The sequence below is a fragment of the Malus domestica genome, chromosome 02 (genome assembly GCF_042453785.1).
Source record: "Malus domestica chromosome 02, GDT2T_hap1".
In the NCBI taxonomy this organism is placed as follows: domain Eukaryota; kingdom Viridiplantae; phylum Streptophyta; class Magnoliopsida; order Rosales; family Rosaceae; genus Malus; species Malus domestica.
The window spans coordinates 6916437-6934077 of NC_091662.1; the positions used below are offsets into that span (position 1 = coordinate 6916437).

At 38.4% G+C, this 17641-nt stretch overlaps 2 protein-coding genes across 3 annotated transcripts; both read left to right on the top strand.

Annotated features, from left to right (window-relative positions):
* The first annotated feature begins 6619 nt into the window (after positions 1–6619).
* On the top strand, positions 6620–16766 carry LOC114822692 (uncharacterized). 2 transcript variants are annotated; one of them, XM_070810575.1, is made up of 6 exons: positions 6620–6914; positions 8711–9183; positions 9277–9423; positions 9661–9789; positions 9906–10335; positions 16027–16766. In XM_070810575.1, the coding sequence occupies exons 2-5, from the start codon at positions 8832–8834 to the stop codon at positions 10331–10333; spliced, it is 1056 nt and encodes a 351-aa protein (XP_070666676.1). In that variant the 5' UTR covers positions 6620–6914; positions 8711–8831; the 3' UTR covers positions 10334–10335; positions 16027–16766. The 2 variants fall into 2 exon arrangements, with proteins under 2 accessions (XP_070666676.1, XP_070666679.1); XM_070810578.1 differs by lacking the exons at positions 6620–6914; positions 9277–9423; positions 16027–16766 and having other exon boundaries at positions 8830–9183; positions 9906–10381.
* On the top strand, positions 15888–16635 carry LOC114823751 (ankyrin repeat-containing protein ITN1-like). The gene is made up of 2 exons (XM_070811232.1): positions 15888–15917; positions 16027–16635. The coding sequence occupies exons 1-2, from the start codon at positions 15888–15890 to the stop codon at positions 16633–16635; spliced, it is 639 nt and encodes a 212-aa protein (XP_070667333.1).
* Positions 16767–17641: the final 875 nt, after the last annotated feature.

Sequence of the window (17641 nt, forward strand, 5' to 3'; positions counted from 1 at the left end):
GCTCCACCTGTTGAACATCTTTCACATTCTTCTCAGAGTCCTTGAACATACTTTCTTCATTAAATGTCACATCTCTACTGATTACAAGTTTCTTCATCTCTGGGCACCACAACCTGTAACCTTTGACACCACTACTAAAACCGAGAAAGATAGCCTTTTTGGCTCTAGAATCAAGTTTATTTTCAGTCACATGAAAATAAGCAGGTGAACCAAAAATACGGATATAGTCATAATCAGAAGAAGGTTTTTCAGTCCATACCTCCATTGGTGCCTTACCCTGAACAGCAACTGAGGGTAACCGGTTGATGATGTGACATGCATAATTAACTGCCTCTGCCCAAAATGACTTGCTTAAACCCGACTGAGACAACATACATCTAACCTTCTCAAGCAAGGTTCGATTCAATCTTTCTGTAACTCCATTTTGTTGTGGAGTTCCCCGAACACTGAAATGTCTCACAATTCCTTCCTCTTTGCAAACTTTAAAGAAAGGATCGGATGTGTATTCACCACCATTATCCGATCTCAAAATCTTAATCTTTCTCCCAGTCTGGTTCTCAACAATTTTCTTCTAACCCAAGAAAATGCTTAACACCTCACTCTTGTGCTTCATAGTGTTGACCCAAGACCTTCTTGAATAATCATCAACAAATGTCACGAACCAATGTCTACCACTCAAAGAGGGAGTTTTTTTAGGACCCCAAACATCCGAATGCACATAATCAAGAATGCCCTTCGTCTGATGTACAGCAGTACCGAACTTCACTCTAGTTTGCTTCCCCAAGACACAATGCTCGCAGAAATCAAGCTTACAAGTCATGGAACCTTTTAGAAGACCTTGTTTCACAAGCCCTTATAGAGCTTTCTCACCGGCATGGCCTAATCTCATATGCCACAGTTTAGTAGTATCTGAATCAGATGTGCCCATATTTTCAGAGATTACAGATGCTTCACCTGTCACAGTGCTTCCCTGCAATAAATACAAATGGCCACATCGAGGAGCTTTCATCACAACAAGTGCACCATAAGTAACTTTCAATGTCTGTCCATCTGAATGAAACCTGAAGCCCTTGGATTCTAAAGTACCCAAAGAAATAAGATTTTTCTTCAAATTCGGTACATACCGAACACTTGTCAACTCTTTAACCATGCCATCATGCAACTTCAAACGAACTGTACCAATCCCTTTTGTTGTGCAAGGATTGTCATCTCCCATGAACACAACACCACCATCAAACTCTTTTAAGCTTGAAAACCAATCCTTGTGAGGAGTCATATGATGAGTACAACCCGTATCTAACACCCATTTAGTAGCACAATCAAATGATGAGGAAGTGGTTAAAGCAAAATCAAAAACATCTGTTTCAACCTCAGCAACATTGGCTTTAGAACTTTCTTTTCCTTTGGTCTTCAACTTAGGACAATCTTTCTTCCAATGACCCTTATTATGACAAAAGGCACATTCATCCCTTTCCAAGGTTTTTCTACCTTTAGAGTTTCCTCTAGGTCGAGAGTGTGATTTTTTCCTACTAGAAGATGACTTCCTCTCTGACGATCTACCTCTAACAAATAAAGCTTCAGAGGTACTATCATGATTTTTATCTCTATGCCTCATTTCATAATTCATCAAGGCATTTGACACATCTTCAAATTTCACAGTTTCTTTACCATGCATAATAGTGGTAACAAAATGCTCATAAGAGTCCGGCAAGGAATTCAACAATATTAAGGCCTTATCTTCATCCTTAATATCCTCATCTAAATTTAACAAGTCGACAATCAACTTATTAAAAGCATTGTCTAATCATTTTTGTACCTTCTTTGTATTGAAAGCGGTAGAGCTTTTTCTTCAAGTGTAGCCGGTTCTCTGCACTCTTCGTCATATACTTGTCTTCCAATTTTTGCCACAACACACTTGCTACCGTCTCCCGCATCACAAAATACTTCTGAATTTTTGCAAGGCACAACCGAATTGAAGAGCAAGCCCACAAATTTAATTTCTCCCATTCCAGCTTCGACATAGCTTCCGGCTTCTCTCCCAAAGCGGCAAGTAGATCTTGTTGAGTCAACACATCTTTGACCTCACATTGCCACATCCCGAAGTTGTTTGTGCCATCAAACTTTTCCACTTCGAACTTTGCATTTTGCACCGTAGTTCTTGCAAACCCGGAGCTGCTTCCAAAAGGATTTTCATCTTACCCGTCTGACATCTTTGGCAACTAGACAGTACCCAAGAGCAACCAGTGCTCTGATACCAATTGTTGTGCTAGGATAGCACCAAACCTTATGGAACCAACTCAAGCTAACCCATAGGAAATATATCAAATGAAATGCAAGAACAAAATATTAAAGATACCAAGATTTTAACGAGGTTCCTCAACAGTCAGTGTAACTGGAGTACGTCCTCGGAGCAGTAGGAGCTCACCCAATAATCCACTATCAACCAAATGGGAGTTTACAAAGTGTTGGCAAGCTCACAATCCAAAACCCCAATACAACCAATAACTCTCACACACTAAAGAAACAAATAGAGAAAGAAATATAGTGATTAATTTCTTCTCTATACAAAGTTCAAAGCTATTACAACAATAAAACTTTGATGGAGTGAGAACTAACCAAGAAAGAAAATCACATTTCTTTCTTATATGGGAGCTGCGTACCTCTCTTCTTCTTTCTGCTGCTCCCTTCTATTTTCTTCTTCTATGCGACAACCTTTCTCCCTCACCAAAAGGCAGCTGTTGCTGCTAGTTAAAAACCCCAGGAGTCCCGTGACGTCTCACATGGACCAAAGAAAAAACTTTAGACAAATTGCACTTTTCTTTTTCCCAAAACAAGGAAGAAACATAATCATGTTGTCTTTTTTTTTCTTTTGATTTGTTTAATAGCCACTTGGCCACTTGGCCACTTATTCAACAGCATATGCATGCCCCTTCGTTTCTGATTTGTCATTTTTTTTATTTTCCGGTTGCTGTTTAAGTGGTGCCAGTGGAACTCAATTATGAGCCTCCACCTTCCGTAAGAGAGGGTTCGGGTGTCCCTCCTAGATCCGGCGAAGATGTGGAAATTCCAATCCCAATACCTTCCAAGGGTATGAAGCTAAATAGAAATTTTCCAATGTTCCATGCTCAGTGTTTAAGACTGATTATGTCTTGTTATAGTATTTCAATGGTTGACACAAGTATTTTGGAAAGCTGCTGCACGATTAGGTATGCATGATCATCACAAAAGTTGAATTACTCTATGTTTAACACATCTTATATATAGCTGTTTAATATGTAGTAATGCCCCTAATCAACCACGTACGAGAAACAAAGTCAAGACACAAATGTGCTGAAGAATTGGCTAGACAAGTTTATGCACATGCTTCAAGTATGAATTCCATGGAAATACTACGATTTTTCTTAGGAGGCGTCAATGGCAGTCTCGATCATGGGGGTGGGACAGTTGAAGTTCCAAGGATGTGCATTGAAAATTTTCCTGATCTGCTTTGGGTGCCAGCTCTACATGGGGATAACATATTGCAACGCACTATTTTCTATCGGCGAGAAAACATGTATAATATTTTAAAAGAGTGTACAAATGGTAGTACTCTGTTGTCTTTCGGCACAGGGACAACAGAGGACACTATTCTGCATACGGTAGCAAAATTGGCTCCACTTCCTCGTCTTAAATCTGTCTCCGGTCCAGCTTTTCAACTACAAAGAGAGTTGCAATGGTTCAAGGTAATAGGTACTACATAGAATTGAACTTCTTTTTCTAGTTAGCCAATTAATTAATTAATTGCACGCTACTATCTATTGCTTTTGTAGGAGGTTGAAAAATGGTGTGATGCGGTGGGTAAGGTGCGACTAGATGCTGCAGATAGAACTGCGTGTTAAGTCTTCACGGAGGAGCACAAAGGGTTGCTTAAAGAAGGAAAGAAATGGATGAAGGACACATCAAATTCTTGCATGATTGTGGCGGCTCTCATTGCCACAATTGTCTTTGCTGCTGCCTTTACCATGCCGGGAGGCAACACGAGCGATAACAAAGGAACTCCGATTTTCCTAAGGAGCAAAACATTCATGCTGTATGCTATTTCGGATGCAGTTGCTTTGTTTTCCTCTCTGACTTCTCTTCTAATGTTCTTGTCAATCCTAACTGCTCGTTACGCCGAAGAAGATTTTCTCGAGTCACTGCCTAAGAGGTTGATCATTGGGCTCGCTCTCCTCTTCTTGGCTATAGCTGCCACGATGATAGTGTTTTGCGCAACGCTTGCAATGGCACTTGGCGAAAGATTCACATGGATTTCTCTACCAATTACTTTACTACTGGCTAGTTTTCCTGTGGCCTTGTTTGTAATGCTGCAGCTTCCCTTGTTCATGCAAATGGTCCAGTCTACATATGGATCCAGCATCTTTTGCAAATAAGAATGTAACTTGCATTCTCTTTGTTTTTTTTTTTTACCGATCTTCGGTAAATAATTCGAACTCATAACATCTTCTAACTATTGGAATTTATTAGTTTATTTAAGAAATTAATTAGAGATTTGATTGATTTTGTTTTAGAGTTTTTTTGGGTACTTGCACATTAGGGTTTTTAGGTTGATGTCGTTATAAATATAACTTGTAATTTATTTTGAAATAACAAGTTAGTCACAATATAATCTTACGGATTATATAGCCGTCTCAACAAACTTGTATGCTCTTTTTCTTTTCAATTAATAAAATTTTATTCATAATTTTATATTTGATTTGTTTGTCACGTACTCTAAATGCTCAACTATCGAAAACTTGTATTGGGTTATATGGATTTGTTTCCTTTTTAAAGCGCAATCAATCATTGATTGAGCACTACTACTGTCTCACATTTATCGATTGATGATAAAAGAGAGAAGATAGAAAAAGAAAAGGACTAGAGAACTTTCATGAAAAGAGTTTGGACTAAATTTATTTTAATAAAAAACCATGCTATAACTTTATTTAATTAAAAAAACTTAAATTTTAATGAAAAATCCTTAAATTTTAATGAAAAACCCTTAAATTTTAATAAAAATGACAAAAGAATTTAAATTTTAATGAAAATAACATAATTTTAATATTAAATTTTTTTTTTTAAAATCTGACTCGTGGACCCATGCATTTTTACACTGTTTATGAAACTTCTACATTGTTTATGAAAACTTACGACACTGTTTATTAAACTTACTATACTGTTTATGAACTTAACGATACGCGAGGTTGAGTGAGGAGAATTCTTTTGGTCGAGTGGGACGAGTTGACTTGGGCACGTCAGCTCTCGACGTTGGCTGGATTGCAGAGCTAGTCAGCGAGTGAGTGCGAAGACGACAAGCCGTGGAGCCTTATCTGTTGGGTCGACTCGTTGGTCGTTTTTCCGTTTTGATTCATACTATTGGGTTGGTGCGGTAAAAATCGGTGGCCTTTTGATTCTTCAAACCTTCTGGTGTGAATAGCGCGGTTAATTTTGAAGCTTTTTGACGTAAATAGTCGATGTGGACCTGTGAAAAAGTTAACTTCGTTTTGCAAACAATGAAGAAGAATTTTTTTTTTTTGGCAAACAACAATGAAGAAGAATTTTGTCGGGGCTGCTGGGGGGGTTAGTTGGTTGGGTAGAAGCAAAGTTGTCTGATGGAGTTTTGGGTGGGGAACACGTGCACAGCGCGTTTTTTATTTTTTATGTTTTTTATTTATTTTTATTTTTTTGTCCCTATCATTAAATAAAGTTAATGTATAATTTTTTATTAAAATGCAAAGTCTTTTACATTAGTTTTCGTAAAGTACTACTCATTGCTGAATATTGAATGATGACTGAAGGTACTGACATGAGTGTCTTTCTCTTTATTCAGCGTCGGTCACTTGTGGCACACTTTGTGTGGGGTGCTAAGAAAGGAAGCAAATAATAAAGGCCTTTTATAGCAAATGGTCCGTGAATTCACCTAATTTCATTTTGATTTCTGAGTTTCAAAATCGGTGAATTTGATCCTGACTTTTACTATTGCAATTGATATGGTCATTTCGTTAGATTTTGTTAACAATTTTTTTAGTGTAATGTAAATCAAGGATTACTCAAATTACACTTTTCTTCCTTGTATTTGAGACATTTCACTTCATTTAGTTCTGTAGTTCAACGTTGAATATTTCAGTTTGTTATTCTTTAAGAAGAAGATATGAAATATGATGTGATAAAACTTTCATCTCGCACGAGACGGCCACGTGGGATTTATTTCTTAAAAAGCAACTGATTTAGTCACCTAGACTTAGACAGAAAAGTTTACCTAAGCTACAAGATTGGAAATTGTCAAAAATGGAACTACAATGACGAAATTGAAAAGTGACTCAACAGGAAGCAACTTTTAAAGACATTCATTTCTTCATCATTGGCTAATCATAATCTATTTTGATATTCTAATCTAGGGCGCGGATTATAAGTTTATAACTTGGATGTAAAGAAATAGTAAACACACTGCTCTAACCAACTCATTTAACTGAAAAAATTACTGCATGCGGAACAAGGTTTACAAACACGTGAAAAAGGAGAAAGAAAAAGAAAAAGAAAACATGCCAAAGGAAAAAGCAAGAGGTACGCACTAAAGTAGTACTAGCTAGGATCCAGATCTCTCACGTTACTTTCCACACAACCACATATGGATATGGCGGACCACCAAGACAATGTTAACGGTACTACTGTACAACCATCAGACACCGCGGCCACCGATCCACCATCATCAGAAAATCGGGATAATATAGTGCCTGATCCGACGTCGCAGCATCCAGTTGATGTTCATCATCAAACAACCAGTGTACCTACACAAGCAGGAAGTACTAGCACTAGTGCTGCAGCCGCAACAACGCCTAACATATCGCAACCACAGCCGACCCATCAAGATGCTGCTGCTGCTGCATGTGCCGAATTTGGTAAGCAGCTAGCCATGCTACACATTATCCCAATCAAGGAAGAAAATATCGGTAATATCGGAAATATCGGTAGTCCGAAAACACGGAAATATCGATGGAAATATCGGGATAATATCGATATCGATAAAAATTACATGGAAACCACGGAAATTGTAAGAAAAACTTGGAATTTTTTATTGAAACTTTGCAGGATGTTTATTTAGTCAATTATCTATTAGTTTATCACAAAAAATTGGAAGGAAATGTATTGCATGATGGATTTAACTTATTTAAGTTGATTATATAGCAAGCTGGCAAACATTGTAAGTGTAGAAAATATGTAGTAATTAATGAAATAAGTTTAAACACACCATAATCATTTATATATAATGAATTAGTACAATATTTTACACTTTATACATTGTATGGTAAGATACATGAGTGACTTAGTATCACATAGAGTGAACGTGGTGAGTAGTTCAAAAGTAGATACTTGAAAAGAAATTAATCAAATTTTAGTATGATGTAATTATTTGGACTTGATTTAAAATAGAAATTTATCATATATAATATATGTAACTGAAAAAAAAATAATCAAATTTTAATATGATGTAATTATTTGGACTTGATTTAAAATAGAAATTTATCATATAGAATATATGTAACTGAAAAAAAAATAATCAAATTTTAATATGATGTAATTATTTGGACTTGATTTAAAATAGAAATTTATCATATAGAATATATGTAACTGAAAAAAAATTAATCAAATTTTAATATGATGTAATTATTTGGACTTGATTTCTCTTTATACATATATTCTTCTTCCTATTTTCTAGTATTTCAGTTTAGTAAGTGATTTTAAATTTCGGAGACGAAATTCTTTTAAGAGGGGTAGATTGTTACACCCACCCCAATTTAAATTGTATTTTCACTAAGTTTGAGTTTATCTTGCTTTTAAAATTATTTTTAGATCTTAATAGGTGTGCCCAGGGGGCCCACCTTGCTTTTGTGTCCCCGTCTCTCTTTTCCCTCACTCTCTTATCTCTACCGTGCTCTCTCTCTGCACTCTCTCCTTCTCCCCGTGAACCAACCCACACGCCACACCCTCACTTCCACACCACTTCAACGGCGACACCTCCTCATCGCTCTCTGCACTCTCTGCATTCTCTCCTTCTCCCCGTGAACAACCCTCATTCTCCCTCTTCGCCCTCTCTGCACTCTCTGCACTCTCTCCTTCTCCCCGTGAACAACCCACACCCTCACTTCCACACCACATCAACGGCGACACCACCTCATCGCCATCTCCGTCTCTACGTCTCTGTCTCTGCCTCGGTCTCTCCGTCTCCGTCTCTCCGTCTCCGTCTCTGCCTCGGTCTCTCCGTCTCCGTCTCTCCCTCGGTCTCTCCGTCTCCATCTCTGCCTCGGTCTCTCCGTCTCCGTCTCTCCCTCGGTCTCTCCGTCTTCGTCTCTCCCTCGATCTGGTTTCTGGATCCTTCTTCTTCGATCTGGTTTCTGGATCCATCTTCTTCGATCTGGTTTCTGGATCCCTTTCTCACCTCCCGGCGGCGGCGACGACGACGAATATCGCGATAATATCGCTAATATCGATAATATCGCGATATTAGCGATATTATCGCGATATTTTAAAGATATTTTATTTTTACTAAAAAAAATATCGCCGGGTCAAAAAAACGATATTATCGGCGATATTTCGCCGATAATATCGATATTTAATTCCTTGATCCCAATTAAAAAATTAATTAACCCAAAAGAATGTAACTAACTAAAATTTGTTTGTGAACAATATAATTCAGCAAGTGGAATGAAGCATCAGTACTACCGCCCCTTGCACGAAGCTGCATTGAAAGGTGACTGGGAAAGCACTAGCAAGTTTATCGAGCACGATCCAGGCGCACTAACAGCATCACTGCGCTGATGATCGCAGTTAAGGCTAGTCATTCCCAGTTTGTGACTAAGATAGTGGAACTCATGCCCACGGAAGCGCTTTTACTACAAGACTTTAGTGGTAACACCGCCCTCCACTACGCTGCTGTGGCCGGAACTATGCAGGATGCTCAGACAATGGTAAGGAAAAACCCTGCTTTGACACAAATAACCAACGACGCAGGTGAAACTCCGCTTTTGCTGGCGGCCTCTTTTGCTGCTAATAGCAAGGACATGGTCTGGTACCTATCTTTGGTAACAAAAGACGAACCTCCTAGCTATCCTTTCACTGGTCTTTTGGCTTGTCGACTCATTAGTTTCATAACTGGGGCAGGTTTTTGTGGTAAGAAAATTAAATACTTAATTTCTTCTTCTTTGTTTTCTTTGTAGAAACTAAATTAATACAGCACAAAGCATATATTATTTTCTTTAACAGATATTAGCTTAAATTTAGTTCGACGATACCCTAACTTGGCGACTGCTGTTGAATCTGGGAGAAACGTACTCTCTTCCCTGGCATCTAAACCTTCAGATTTCCTAAGTGAATATAAGCTGGGATACTTGGAAAGCTTCATCTATCCATGTTGGTCTCTAAACTCTTCCTTCTGCTATTTCGTTACTGAAAGTAACAAATCACACACACGTCCGCAAGAAGCTTTTCGTTTTGTGTTTTGGATAAGTTATATTTATGTGTATTTATCAGACTTTGATTTAAAAGTAAGGAGCCAAGCAATGCTCTTTAATGATTACTTAAGAAAACATAATTTAGTCAGCATAATAACCTTTAATTCCTTTTTTGTGTGGAATATTGTGATATAAGTTGTTTCGGTGGATCTCACATGTCAACCACCTCATTCCGTAAGACGGTATGTGGAGGATCTCCATGGAAAGTCCGGAGACCTTGCAGCAGAAGCAAAAACACAGTCAATAATCCATTATGTGTATCAAGGTTCGTAGTTAAATTCTACTGCATCTGTTTTCCGATCTGTATCATTTGCAGCACCTGTCAATGATCCTTTTGAATTACCACTTACTAATAAAGTTTCACATTTTTTTTTGTAGCAGTACTACCAATTATTAAGCAAGTTCGAGAGAAAAAGATGGAACTCAAATGTGCGGTGGAATTAGTAAAACTTGTTTGTTCACATGGCAATTCTAGCATGAACTGCTATCAGATTATTCAATTTTTCGGTGCACAATGCCTGAGATTAGCGATGCGGGTTGGAGCAGTTGATATCGTAAAGTTATGCCTTCAACATTTTCCGATTCTGGTTACCGTGCCTTTAACAGCAGACCGAAACATTCTGCAAGCTGCTGTTGAAGTTCGGCAAGAAAGGATATACAACATTATACTAGGAATGGGTGTTAGCACCAGGTTGCTGGCTTCCGCTCTAACCAGGACAACCGGAGAAAACATACTGCATTTGGTTGCACGGTTGCCACCTTCTACTCGTCTCTCATTTGTTTCTGGTCCTGCTCTACTGTTGAATTAATGGCCACAAGTGTCCAAAAAACCTTTCGGCTATTAAACAAAGAAAGAAAAAAAAAACAACATGATGATGTTTGTTGAAAAGAGAAAAGATGGACAACATCATTGTGTCTCTTCCTTGTTTTGGGTGAAAAGTTTTTTCTTTTTCTTTTACCTTTAACACCCGTGGGTTTTTGGTTCAAGACTTGGTGTTGTTGCCTTTGAAGCTAGATATAGAGAGCTTATTTTCTGCAGAGAGAAGGGAGAGTTGCAGAGAGCCCAAAACAGAAGAAGAAGCTGCTGCTTCATTTGATTAGTAATCATCAACCAAAGTAGTTGTTGTTGTAATATGTTTGAGCTATATGTATAGAGAAGAAATTATTCATTATATTTCTTTCTCTATTTGTTTCTTTGGTGTGTGAGAGCTATTGGGTGTATTGGGCTTTTGGGTTGTGAGATTGTCAACACTTTGTAAACTCTCATTTGGTTGATAGTGGATTATTGGGTGAGCTCCTACTGCTCCGAGGACGTACTCCAGTTACACTGACTGTTGAGGAACCTCGTTAAAATCTTGGTGTTCTTTTATATTTTGTTCTTGCATTTTCATTTGATAAATTTCCTGTGGGTTAGCTTGAGTTGGTTCCAACGGGTTTGGTGCTATCCTAGCACAACAATTGGTATCAGAGCACTGGTTGCTCTTGGGTACTGTCTAGTTGCCAAAGATGTCAGACGGGCAAGATGAAAATCCTTTTGGAAGCAGCTCCGGGTTTGCAAGAACTACGGTGCAAAATGCAAAGTTCGAAGTGGAAAAGTTTGATGGCACAAACAACTTCGGGATGTGGCAATGTGAGGTCAAAGATGTGTTGGCTCAACAAGATCTACTTACCGCTTTGGGAGAGAAGCCAGAAGCTATGTCGAAGCCGGAATGGGAGAAATTAAATTTGTGGGCTTGCTCTTCAATTCGGTTGTGCCTTGCAAAAACTCAGAAGTATTTTGTGATGCGGGAGACGGTAGCAAGTGTGTTGTGGCAAAAATTGGAAGACAAGTATATGACGAAAAGTGCAGAGAACCGGCTACACTTGAAGAAAAAGCTCTACCGCTTCCAATACAAAGAAGGTACAAAAATGATTAGACACCTTGATGCTTTTAATAAGTTGATTGCCGACTTGTTAAATTTAGATGAGGATATTAAGGATGAAGATAAGGCCTTAATATTGTTGAATTCCTTGCCGGACTCTTATGAGCATTTTGTTACCACTATTATGCATGGTAAAGAAACTGTGAAATTTGAAGATGTGTCAAATGCCTTGATGAATTATGAAATGAGGCATAGAGATAAAAATCATGATAGTACCTCTGAAGCTTTATTTGTTAGAGGTAGATCATCGGAGAGAAGATCATCTTCTAGCAGGAAAAAATCACAGTCTCGACCTAGAGGAAACTCTAAAGGTAGAAAACCTTTGGAAATGGATGAATGTGCCTTTTGTCGTAATAAGGGCCATTGGAAGAAAGATTGTCCAAAATTGAAGACCAAAGGCAAAGAAAGTTCTGAAGCTAATGTTGCTGAGGTTGAAACAGATTTTTCTGATTTTGCTTTAACCACTTCCTCATCATTTGATTGTGCTACTAAGTGGGTGTTGGATACGGGTTGTACTCATCATATGACTCCTCACAAAGATTGGTTTTCAAGCTTGAAAGAGTTTGATGGTGGTGTTGTGTTCATGGGAGATGACAATCCTTGCACAACAAAAGGGATTGGTACAGTTCGTTTGAAGTTGCATGATGGCATGGTTAAAGAGTTGACAGGTGTTCGGTATGTACCGAATTTGAAGAAAAATCTTATTTCTTTGGGTACTTTGGAATCCAAGGGTTTCGGGTTTCATTCAGATGGACAGACATTGAAAGTTACTTATGGTGCACTTGTTGTGATGAAAGCTCCTAGATGTGGCCATTTGTATTTATTGCAGGGAAGCACTGTGATAGGTGAAGCATCTGTAGTCTCAGAAAATATGGGCACATCCGATTCTGATACTACTAGATTGTGGCATATGAGATTAGGCCATGCCGGTGAGAAAGCTCTACAAGGGCTTGTGAAAAAAGGTCTTCTAAAAGGTGCCACGACTTGTAAGCTTGATTTCTGCGAGCATTGTGTCTTGGGGAAGCAAACTAGAGTGAAGTTTGGTACTGCGGTACATCAGACGAAGGACATTCTTGATTATGTGCATTCGGATGTTTGGGGTCCTACAACGACTCCCTCTTTGAGTGGTAGACATTGGTTCGTGACCTTTGTTGATGATTATTCAAGAAGGTCTTGGGTCTACACTATGAAGCACAAGAGTGAGGTGTTAAGCATTTTCTTGGGTTGGAAGAAAATGGTTGAGAACCAGACTGGGAGAAAGATTAAGATTTTGAGATCGGATAATGGTGGTGAATACACATCCGATCCTTTCTTTAAAGTTTGCAAAGAAGAAGGAATTGTGAGACATTTCAGTGTTCGGGGAACTCCACAACAAAATGGAGTTGCAGAAAGATTGAATCGAACCTTGCTTGAGAAGGTTAGATGTATGTTGTCTCAGTCGGGTTTAAGCAAGTCATTTTGGGCAGAGGCAGTTAATTATGCATGTCACATCATCAACCGGTTACCCTCAGCTGCTGTTCAGGGTAAGACACCAATGGAGGTATGGACTGGAAAACCTTCTTCTGATTATGACTATATCCATATTTTTGGTTCACCTGCTTATTTTCATGTGACTGAAAATAAACTTGATCCTAGAGCCAAAAAGGCTATCTTTCTTGGTTTTAGTAGTGGTGTCAAAGGTTACAGGTTGTGGTGCCCAGAGATGAAAAAACTTGTAATCAGCAGAGATGTGACATTTGATGAAGAAAGTATGTTCAAAGACTCTGAGAAAAATGTGAAAGATGTCCAGCAGGTGGAGCTTGAGAAAGTTGCCTCTGGTACTTCAAATCCTATTTCCGCTGATGTCGATGCCACTACAAGTGAAGAAGTTGGAGACCATGAGGATGTTGAAGAAGTTGAACTTGAAGATTCTATTCAAGTTGAAGAGCAAGTTTCACCTCAAGAGTCTATTGCCAAGAACAGAGGAAAGAGACAAATTACCAAGCCAGCTCGGTATAGTGACTATGTTGCTTTTGCTCTTCCTATTATTACTGAAGAGATTCCATCCAATTTTGAGGAAGCTATTGAGAGTGAGGAGAAGAAGAGGTGGTGCAATGCCATGGGTGATGAGATGAATTCTCTCTTAAAGAACAAGACTTGGGAGTTAGCTAAATTGCCTAAGGGCAAGAAAGCTATCGGTTGCAAATGGGTGTATGCCAAGAAGGAAGATGCTGATGAGAAAAGCAATGTGAGATTCAAAGCAAGATTAGTTGCTAAAGGGTATGCACAAAAGGAGGGCATTGACTACAATGAAATCTTTTCTCCGGTTGTGAAGCACTCCTCAATTCGTATTATGTTAGCTCTTGTTGCACAATATGATCTTGAGCTTGTGCAACTTGATGTGAAGACGGCTTTCCTACATGGTGATTTGAATGAAAAGATCTATATGTGTCAACCGGATGGGTATATAGTGAAAGGGAAGGAGAATTTGTTTTGCAAATTGAAGAAATCACTTTATGGCTCGAAGCAATCTCCAAGGCAATGGTATTTGAGGTTTGATAAATTTATGAGAGGCCAAAATTATTCTAGAAGTCAATATGATCATTGTGTGTACTTCAAGAAGTTGCAAGATGGGTCTTTCATTTATTTGTTGATATATGTTGATGATATGTTGATTGCCTCAAAAAATGTTGAAGAGATTGAAAAATTGAAGAAGCAAATGAAGAATGAGTTTGAGATGAAGGATCTTGGTGAAGCGAAGAAGATCCTTGGCATGGAGATCACTAGAGATAGAGAGAAGGGTTTGGTCAGTTTGAATCAAAGACAATACCTTGAGAAGTTGATTCGGAAGTTTGGAGTTCATGATTCAACCAAACCGGTAAGTACCCCTTTGGCTCCTCATTTTAAATTGAGTTCTCTACAATGTCCTAAAAATGATAAAGAGAAGCTGCTAATGAAAAATATACCATATGCAAATTTGGTTGGTAGTTTGATGTATGCAATGGTATGCTCTAGACCGGATATTGCTCATGCAGTTGGCATGGTGAGTCGATATATGCATAATCCAGGTAAAGAGCACTGGCAAGCAGCTAAGTGGATATTGAGGTATCTCCATGGTACTCGAGATGTTGGTTTATGCTTTGAGAGGGATGACTCTGGTATTGGTCATTTTGCAGTTGGTTATGTTGATTCAGATTATGCAGGTGATCTGGATGGAAGGAAGTCTACTACAGGCTATGTGTTTACTATGGCTAAAGGACCAGTTTGTTGGAGGTCCATTTTGCAGTCGTCTGTTGCCTTGTCTACTACAGAGGCTGAATATATGGCAGTTGCTGAAGCTATAAAGGAGGCCATTTGGATACATGGGCTGATTAGAGATTTGGGGGTTGATCAGAAGCAGGTGGAGGTACATTGTGATAGTCAGAGTGCCATTTATTTGGCTAAGTATCAGGTTCATCATGCGAGGACCAAGCACATAGATGTGCGTTATCACTTTGTTCGTGAAATTGTTGGTGAGGGGGAAATCATTCTCCAGAAGATTCCAACTAAAGACAACCCCGCTGATATGTTGACTAAGGTTGTTGGTGTAGCCAAGTTTGTTCACTGTTTGAACTTGGCTCATATTTTGCCTATATAAAGAAGGCGTTGAGCAGTAGGAGTTTTGGAGCATTTGGCTCGGCATGAGTTGTTCTTTTGCTAGTGTTCGGGAGTGATGTTGTGTGCTAATTGTGTTGGTTGGCTTATCATGACGTTTTTCGGAACTTGGCCAAGGTGGAGATTGTTGAATTAATGGCCACAAGTGTCCAAAAAACCTTTCGGCTATTAAACAAAGAAAGAAAAAAAAAACAACATGATGATGTTTGTTGAAAAGAGAAAAGATGGACAACATCATTGTGTCTCTTCCTTGTTTTGGGTGAAAAGTTTTTTCTTTTTCTTTTACCTTTAACACCCGTGGGTTTTTGGTTCAAGACTTGGTGTTGTTGCCTTTGAAGCTAGATATAGAGAGCTTATTTTCTGCAGAGAGAAGGGAGAGTTGCAGAGAGCCCAAAACAGAAGAAGAAGCTGCTGCTTCATTTGATTAGTAATCATCAACCAAAGTAGTTGTTGTTGTAATAGGTTTGAGCTATATGTATAGAGAAGAAATTATTCATTATATTTCTTTCTCTATTTGTTTCTTTGGTGTGTGAGAGCTATTGGGTGTATTGGGCTTTTGGGTTGTGAGATTGTCAACACTTTGTAAACTCCCATTTGGTTGATAGTGGATTATTGGGTGAGCTCCTACTGCTCCGAGGACGTACTCCAGTTACACTGACTGTTGAGGAACCTCGTTAAAATCTTGGTGTTCTTTTATATTTTGTTCTTGCATTTTCATTTGATAAATTTCCTGTGGGTTAGCTTGAGTTGGTTCCAACGGGTTTGGTGCTATCCTAGCACAACATCTACAACTACGAAGAGAGCTGCAATGGTTTATGGTACGTACGTGCGCGAATCAGTATAACTCAAACACATATACGTCATTATTAAATTAGTCCATTTACTTACATCAAGTACACGATACATTACGTGCATGCATAACCAAAAATATCCCGCCTTCCTTGTAGGAGGTTGAGAAATTGGTTAACCCTATTTCTAAGCAAGCTGTGAATAACGAGGAGAAAACAGCGCGCCAAGTATTTACAGAGCAGCACAAAAGTTTGCTTGAAGAGGGAGAAAAGTGGATGAAGGACACAGCAAATTCTTGCATGGTGGTTTCAACTCTAATTGCCATTGTAGTCTTTGCTGCAGCATTCACCGTTCCCGGTGGAAACAACGGTGATACAGGCACTCCAATTTTCCTATGGAACAACATGTTCATGGTGTTCGCAATTTCGGATGCACTCGCTCTATTTGCCTCTCTCACTTCCCTCTTAATGTTCTTAGCAATCCTTACCACACGCTATGCAGAAGAGGATTTCCTCGAGTCCTTGCCCAGGAAGTTGATAATCGGACTCGCTTCTCTTTTCTTCGCTATAGCCACACTAATGATAGCATTTGGTGCAACTACTCTTACCATTGTGCTTAGTGAGAGATTGAAATGGATTTCATTTCCAATCACATTGCTGGCTTGTTTTCCGGTGGCTTTGTTTGCAATGCTGCAACTTCCCTTGTTCGTCCAAATGGTCCGATCAATGTATGGCTCCGGCATCTTTTGCCCTCAAAAGCTTTGGTAATTAATTTGGTAGAGGAAGTGATCACTTCCATGAACTTCGTTTTAAGTTGTCGAGCAATGAACAATTGTAATTTTAAGTTGTCGGGCTTTCGGTAACATTTCCTTAAGCAAACAAGTAAATTTTTCTATGAACTCTGAACATTGATATATAATTATTTTACTCAAATCATAGCACTTGTATTTTTTTAAAGGAACTTTAACAAATAGCTCCAAGTACTATTCATTTTAACAAAAAAAAAACCATATTTTACCTAAAAAGTCAATTTTGGTACTATTTACTTTACCTTTTTATTTTGTCTTTATCGTTAAAACTCAAATACTTCAAGTTATTTTCATTAGTTTTTATTTTTTTTAATCCTCAAAATTTCTTAGAAGCCTCATTCAGAACCTCAGACAGAGTCACAAATCAACTAGACCACGAGAACTAGGAAGATGATGTTGGAGGATGATAGTTGAGGTAGAAGAGAGAAGACTTCATGATACAGGAGACGAAAAAAAAAAGTATTACTACACTCATTACATTTTTCATACTACTTTTATATGAAAAAAGAATTTTTTTAAAAGGAAAACTAATGAAAATGGCTTGAAAACTTTGAGTTTTAATGATAAGGACAAAATAAAGGGTAAAGTGAATAGTACCAGGATTGATTTTTTAGTGTAAAAATGTGGTTTTTCGTTAAAATGAACAGTACTGAGTGCTTTTCGTTAAAGTTCCTTTTTTTAAATGCACACTCCCACTATAGTAGTGGTGCAGTGGGTCCCACTCGTGTGCTACCCCTGAGGTCTTACTTTTTTACAGAATAACATATTTTTTGGTAAAGAGATCACATTGATTTGCATAACCAAGTTCAAGAACAATCGATTTTCAATTTGAAAGACCAAAATGAAGACTTACGTAAATTTCAGAGACTATTTTGATAAAGACCCTTAAAACTATTTAGAAGGGACCCAAAAGGTCAGAACTCAGAAGGAATCGCTTACTTCTCAAATATTTGCACCTCCCAAAC